The sequence below is a fragment of the Plasmodium cynomolgi genome, chromosome 6 (genome assembly GCF_000321355.1).
Source record: "Plasmodium cynomolgi strain B DNA, chromosome 6, whole genome shotgun sequence".
Taxonomy (NCBI): Eukaryota; Apicomplexa; class Aconoidasida; order Haemosporida; family Plasmodiidae; genus Plasmodium; species Plasmodium cynomolgi.
In genome coordinates, this window is record NC_020399.1 from 606557 (window position 1) to 612579 (window position 6023).

At 45.0% G+C, this 6023-nt stretch overlaps 2 protein-coding genes across 2 annotated transcripts; both read right to left on the reverse strand.

Annotated features, from left to right (window-relative positions):
* Window positions 1-268: 268 nt before the first annotated feature.
* On the reverse strand, window positions 269-1470 carry PCYB_062310 (hypothetical protein; the record flags this gene model as incomplete). The annotated part of the gene is made up of 2 exons (XM_004221398.1): window positions 269-1261; window positions 1420-1470. The coding sequence occupies 2 exons, from the start codon at window positions 1468-1470 to the stop codon at window positions 269-271; spliced, it is 1044 nt and encodes a 347-aa protein (XP_004221446.1).
* A 1683-nt stretch (window positions 1471-3153) lies between these two features.
* On the reverse strand, window positions 3154-5804 carry PCYB_062320 (hypothetical protein; the record flags this gene model as incomplete). The annotated part of the gene is made up of 3 exons (XM_004221399.1): window positions 5254-5804; window positions 3583-4251; window positions 3154-3406 (listed from the first exon to the last, which is right to left on the reverse strand). Coding segments are annotated over exons 1-3 (1443 nt in total), but the record flags the coding sequence as incomplete, so codon positions are not given.
* Between the last annotated feature and the right edge of the window lie 219 nt (window positions 5805-6023).

Consider the following 6023-nt stretch of genomic DNA (forward strand, 5'->3'; position numbering starts at 1 on the left):
AATATTATAATCGAATAATACGTTTTAAGGTTTTTTTTTTTTGGCGTAACTCGCGTTAACCGTTTTCGCTCCACTTGTGTAAGTGGTCCAAATTAAGTGCCATGCTGTGGTGTGCGAATCTGCGCAGTGGCTAAGCTGCGAGGAGTTCATCTACACATGCCTAATTGCCAGAAACCTCCATTTGGGCTGTGCAACAGGGGGTCACTTTAAATTATTGCTAGGGATTCTTCTCCTTTTTTCCTCCACTTTGGTAGAGTGTAGAGCCTCCCTATTTGGTTGCCCTTTTTGTGGCATTTCTCCCTCTTTGATCCTCATTTTGCTTTTCCTTAACCTGAGGGTCTTTAAGCGGGTCACGTCGACCCCCATCAAGCGCATACGGATCGGCGCCCGCACCAGCATGGCTCCCCTTGTGCGTCCCCTTTCCCTTGTCAGCACCCCCCACGAGGAGAGATATCCCCTGCAGACCCAGTTTGCCAGCCAGCACGAGAGCCACCCCAGCTGCCGCCAACAAGTTGGACGTCGTCTCGATCATTCTGTTATACAAATTATTTTCCTCTTTATGTATAACAACTGGGTAACTATTATAGGCAAATGTGTTGCACGGCTCGGAGGCAATTTCATAGCTACTCCTCATGTCGTACAGCTTGTCCCTACCCTGTGTATAAACTGCATCGGTAAAGAGCAGAGGATCCATTTCGTACATTAAGGACTCCTCATTCTTCCCATTACAGAGGCAGCTTAAAAAACAGTTATCCTTCTTTCTGCTTGTATACTTACTAAACGGATTCATCATATTTAAAAAATTGTCATTATACCCTTCGAAGAGTGGTAATTCTCCCTGATGGTTATAAGCTGTATTACTCATGTCTGGTTCTATGGGACCATTTTCCATATATTGGGGAATATATCTACGTATGGGGATTTCTGTATAAATTTCTCTCCTCGGTCTAAAAGGCACCGGGACTTCCTTTGGCACATATTGAAATCGTTTGTACTTTCTTTTCACATATTTATTAACATATTTGTACTGAGGTACATCCACCACTTTGTACACTGGTTTGATTCTCAACTTCTGTTGAGGGACTTGCACATTTTTGTACCTGTACCTTTCTCGGTATATGGGTGCTTCCACATCTTTGACGACGGGGTACGTTCTGTATTCTACTTTGGGCACGTGTACGATTTTTTCCTTGTACTCTATTTTGGGCACATGTATTGTCGTTTCTTGGACTATGTTTTTGATAACCGGGTTTGCTGCGGGCTGGGGTGGAAAAGTGGGGAAACAGTTGGGGCGTAAATGGGTGAACAGCTGCGGCGTAAATGGGGAAACAACAGGGGCGTAAATGGGTGAACAGCTGCGGCGTAAATGAGCTGCCAACTGGGGCGTAAATGAGCTGCCAACTGGGGGTACAAACTCACAATGCTGCACCCGCGCGGAAGCCCTACTTCAAAAACGGCGTAGTCCTCCATGGTGGTGCAAGGCGAGGGGGCAGGCCCCAACACAAACTTCTTCTCATTTTTGCAAATGCTGTCGCACATGGTTACGCAGCTATTCAGAAATTATTGCTAGAGAAAATGGGAAGCAAAACGAAGTGCCGTTGCTGCGCAACCAGGTACAGTACTTAACACACAAGGTTGAGAAGAACAAATCTGTAACATGAAAAAATAAGATAAAATAAGATAAAAAAAGAGCGCCAATCTGTGCAAAGAGAGCTATCCACATTTAACTGCAAAGAGTGACACGAAACGGGAAATTTTTTTCTTCTACATGTTTTGTAGCTTGTATCCCCTTTAAGGATGAAGTTACTTATGTGTCCACTTAGCTTTTAACGGGACAAGCTAGACCCAATGCGGATATCATCTAGACTTACGGTGACATTCCGATTTGGGCTAAGTTGGCCGTACTCGGTCTGCGTTTCGTTTATTTGGACAAATTGGGAAAAACTCGCGTGACAGACTCGTTTGCGCCAATTCACTCCCAGCAGTTGCGTTCGTTAAACGCCCTGCCGGGAAAAATAAACGGCTTCACAGCTAGGTCACCAAGGGGGCGAGCTTGCCTATTTAACTTACAAATTTCACGAAAAAAAAAAGCACATTTTTGATGCACAGCAGGTGAATTAAAAGGTATACGTAATTTGGTTGATGTTCAACCTGGCGTTAGATCGAAGTACTATAATTTGTGCGCGAGGGAAAGCCGCCAAAAAAAAAAAAAACGCGAGTTGTGTGTGTAACATATCTATGCAGATTTATACATTTAAATGTTTACCTATTTACACATTTGCACAGTTGCACAGTTGTACAGTTGTATAGTTGTACAGTTGCACATTTTTGTTTTTTCCTTCGCGTGTGCCGTTTTGAACCTGGTTGCCGCCAAATCCCGACAACATATTTTCTCTATTAACGCAAAATTTATGAAAAAAAAAAAAAAAGCACCACTGTTGGCACATACATTTGTGCATTTTTCGCATGACCTGTTCAGAAAAAAAAAAAAAAAAAAAAAAAAAGTTGGACAACGCGAAAAATGGCTCTTTTGTTCTTTATGTCCTGTTATATGTATTGCCCCCCCCCCAAAAAAAAAAAAAAAAAAAAACTAGCCATTTTAGCGCAATTCCTGATCAGGCAAAATTGTCCCTTTTGGTACTATTACCCACAGCGATTACCACCAAATAAATGCTGGAGGAATAGAAGAAGCAAAAGTGGAGTTGGCTGAAAAATTTTAAAATATGCATCTTCCAAAGCATTAAGCGGTTGTGTTTTCTTGTTTTCTTTTCTATCCGTGTAACATGGGCCTTCTACGCATACATCTTGCGCTTCGCCCACGCGTGAACAAGGGACGGACGAATTTAAGCACACATTCGACAGGGCGACCGCCGAGCAACGGCTATCCACAAATGTGTGCGATTAAACGGGGGACAACAAAAATCGTGTTGCAGAAGACAGGTTTGTTTACATGTAACATGGGAGGGCAAAATAAAAAGAAGTAAAGCGCAGCAGAGCGCAGAAAAGAGCAGCAAAGCGCATTAAAGGATATTAAAGCACAGGAAAACAGGACAACAAATAAAACATGGTACGGGAGGAAAACAAACAAAGCCAACAAAAGCGACGGAGATCAACTGCCACAGGGGGAGATGCGCACGACGTCGAAATCGCGCTACACAATGTAGTACTTACTCAAAAAATTCGATATGGACGTGTCCAGCACTTCGTAGTACTCGAATAAATTGTAAATGCACACGATCAGGGAGTTCGGGCTTACGTAAATAGTGAAGCAGTTTTTGTTTTGGGCGCAGGTGCGAATCATTTTGTACTTTATCAAATTTGGGTACATGCTTTTTTCTTCGTGCGAAAATTGATTCTCTAGGCCCCGTGTGCAGAACGTGCCCAGATCCTTTATCAGTTTGGTCACCTAGGAGGGGGAGATGAGGAGCGCGGTAAAGGGGGTGAGATGAGGAGCACGGTAAGGGGGGTGCTAAGCGCAATGGTGAGCGGAACGTATGGTCGCGCGCTTGACTGCTCACTTAGCTCTGCCAATTCAGTAGTGGCCTCTCTCAAGTGGCGTTACCACCCGCTGAGAAGACGTACCTGCCGCTCGTACTTCGTGGAAAGGACGTCAATATACTGAGAGTCCATATAGCTATAGACACTGTGAAACAAAATTGGGGTGAAGCAAATGTCCTTGCTGCTGTGGACAGTCACCAATATGTAGTCTGTAAGGTACATTTTGACCAAACTGGAGTCCCTAATTTTCTCCAGAGTCAGGGCACCGCTTCCGCTTCTGCCTCCGCTTCTGCCTCCGTTTCTGCCTCCGTTTCTGCTTCCGCTTCTGCCTCCGCTTCTGCTTCCGCTTCTGCCTATGCGTTGGGGATTCACCCCCTTCGGTAGGTAGTTGTTCAGGTAGAAGAAAAAATTCACCGCTCGAAGGGTGTGCAAATAAGGGGACTTTAAAATGAACAGGATGTTATTCTCCGACAGCATAACGTACGTGTTGTTGCAGTAGACTACGTCGACGATGTTAAGCTTGGGGTACTCCAATTTTTTGAAAGTGAATCGTTTGCTTTGTCTTCCCTTGGTTCCTGAGCATTCGCTAGACGCAACCACCTCATCCGCATTCACCGAATCTGTTACAGGTGATCCCCCTTGCCCGAAAATCCAGAAATAAATCTCTTTATTTTCAAACAACACACATCCATGCGCGCACGACGTGCCGCTTAACAGCACCTTCGGTTTGGAATGTATGAGCCTCTTTTTAAACTTCAAATTGTTAGACGTTTTTATGAAAATGAAATGGTCCTTCTTTTGTGTAGCTCGTTCGGAGGTGCCTGCGTTTGGCGGGTCATCCATGTTGGACGGGTTAATCGTGCCACCCGCAGCTGTGGCACTCGTAGCTGTGACACCCGTAGCTGTGACACCCCTAACTGTGACACCCCCAACTGTGCCACTCCTATCTGTGACACCCTTTGCCGCTCTCCCCACAATGGACGAACTTCTAGTCTGCGGTACCTGGCCAGGGGGGCCGCCCGCTTCGGCGCGGTTAATTCGCCTTTTCTTTTTGGCGCGCTCTCGGGTCAGATTATCATGATGGTCTTCTCCCCTTTGCACTTCACCCACCACGCAGTCGAGGGAATCTGCGGCACGTTTCTCTTCTTGGGGGTGTACGCTTCCGCTGAGTTTGCTTCCACGAGGGGGGGGCTTGCTTATGGAACCACGTGTTTTGTTCTTCCCCTTTGGTGAGGCTCTTACCATTTGGGGGGTTCTTACCATTTGAGGGGCTCCTACCATTTGGGGGGCTCCTACCATTTGGGGGGCTCCTACCATTTGGGGGGCTCTCACCATTTGGGGGGCTCTCACCATTTGGGAGGCCCTTCTTCCCCTTTGGGGAATCCTGCCCCTTTGCGAGGTTCTCCCTTTTTTTTTCGCCCCTTTTCTGTAGTCCACTTTGGAACTCAGATTTGTGTCCATTTCCTGTTGCGTATTTTCCACGTCCAACATAGCTGCTTCCCCGGAATGGTGTCCCTTTGAAGCATCCCTCGTGTTAGTTATCCCCTTATTAGCGCAGCTGACTCTTCTCCCACTAGTGTCGTTACCAGTACGCGTATAGGACAGCTCGAATATAGAAGCATACTTCAAATACACAGCGCAAGACCGTAGGTCATATTCAGTCAGCTCAGGTAGGCTAACCAAAATGGTCCTAATTCTCAACTTGCGCTTCTCAAACGACCGAGGTACTATCAGCTTCATTTGCTTAATATTAACCCTACTAGAGTTCACATTTGTATTTAACCCTAAGTATAGATTATCCACACTGTCAATTAAACTAAGTCCAAAGAAGTGAATCGGGTCTATGCTCTCATGTTCATGTGTAGAACCACAAAAAGGGTACTCATCTTTGAGATCATAATTTGGTCCCTTAGGATGATCAAAATACAGATCTCCTTTGTAATTACAAGATACAATTTGTATGTCCTTTATTTCATTCGATGTTGGAAGAGGTAAATGCTTCCATTCATTAAAATGGTCCAGGTGCCATAAATAGCGACTATGTTTATAGACATATAATTTATTATTTGAGAGATATACAAGAATATGCCATCTTGAGAATTTAATAATTTTGATATAATTTTTGATAAAAATAAAATGGTTGAATAGGTAGGTATTCATGTGTATTCCTAGATGTGGTCTGAAGTGTCTGTGTGTGAATGTATACGTTTCGTTTGCAAATCTGGTAAAGGGTCCTCCGAAACAGGCGAAGTTTTTTTGGACGTCATACTTTTCCATTAACTTGGTTAACTCCTTCACTTGGTACTCTGCATGCAGTTGTGGGGAGGGGTATAACAAGCATGGGGGCTCATTACGTGTGTAGTGTGGATGCGCGTTTTTTTTTTTCACGATGCTCTCTGCCAGCATGAGGAGTGGTGGGCCTTCTTCAAGGGAACCCTCTCCTTGGCACAAACAAAAAAGGGCGCACACATGGTTGCACTGCTGGCACGCGAGCGCTCCTCACCAGTGACGTCCTTCATGCAGTC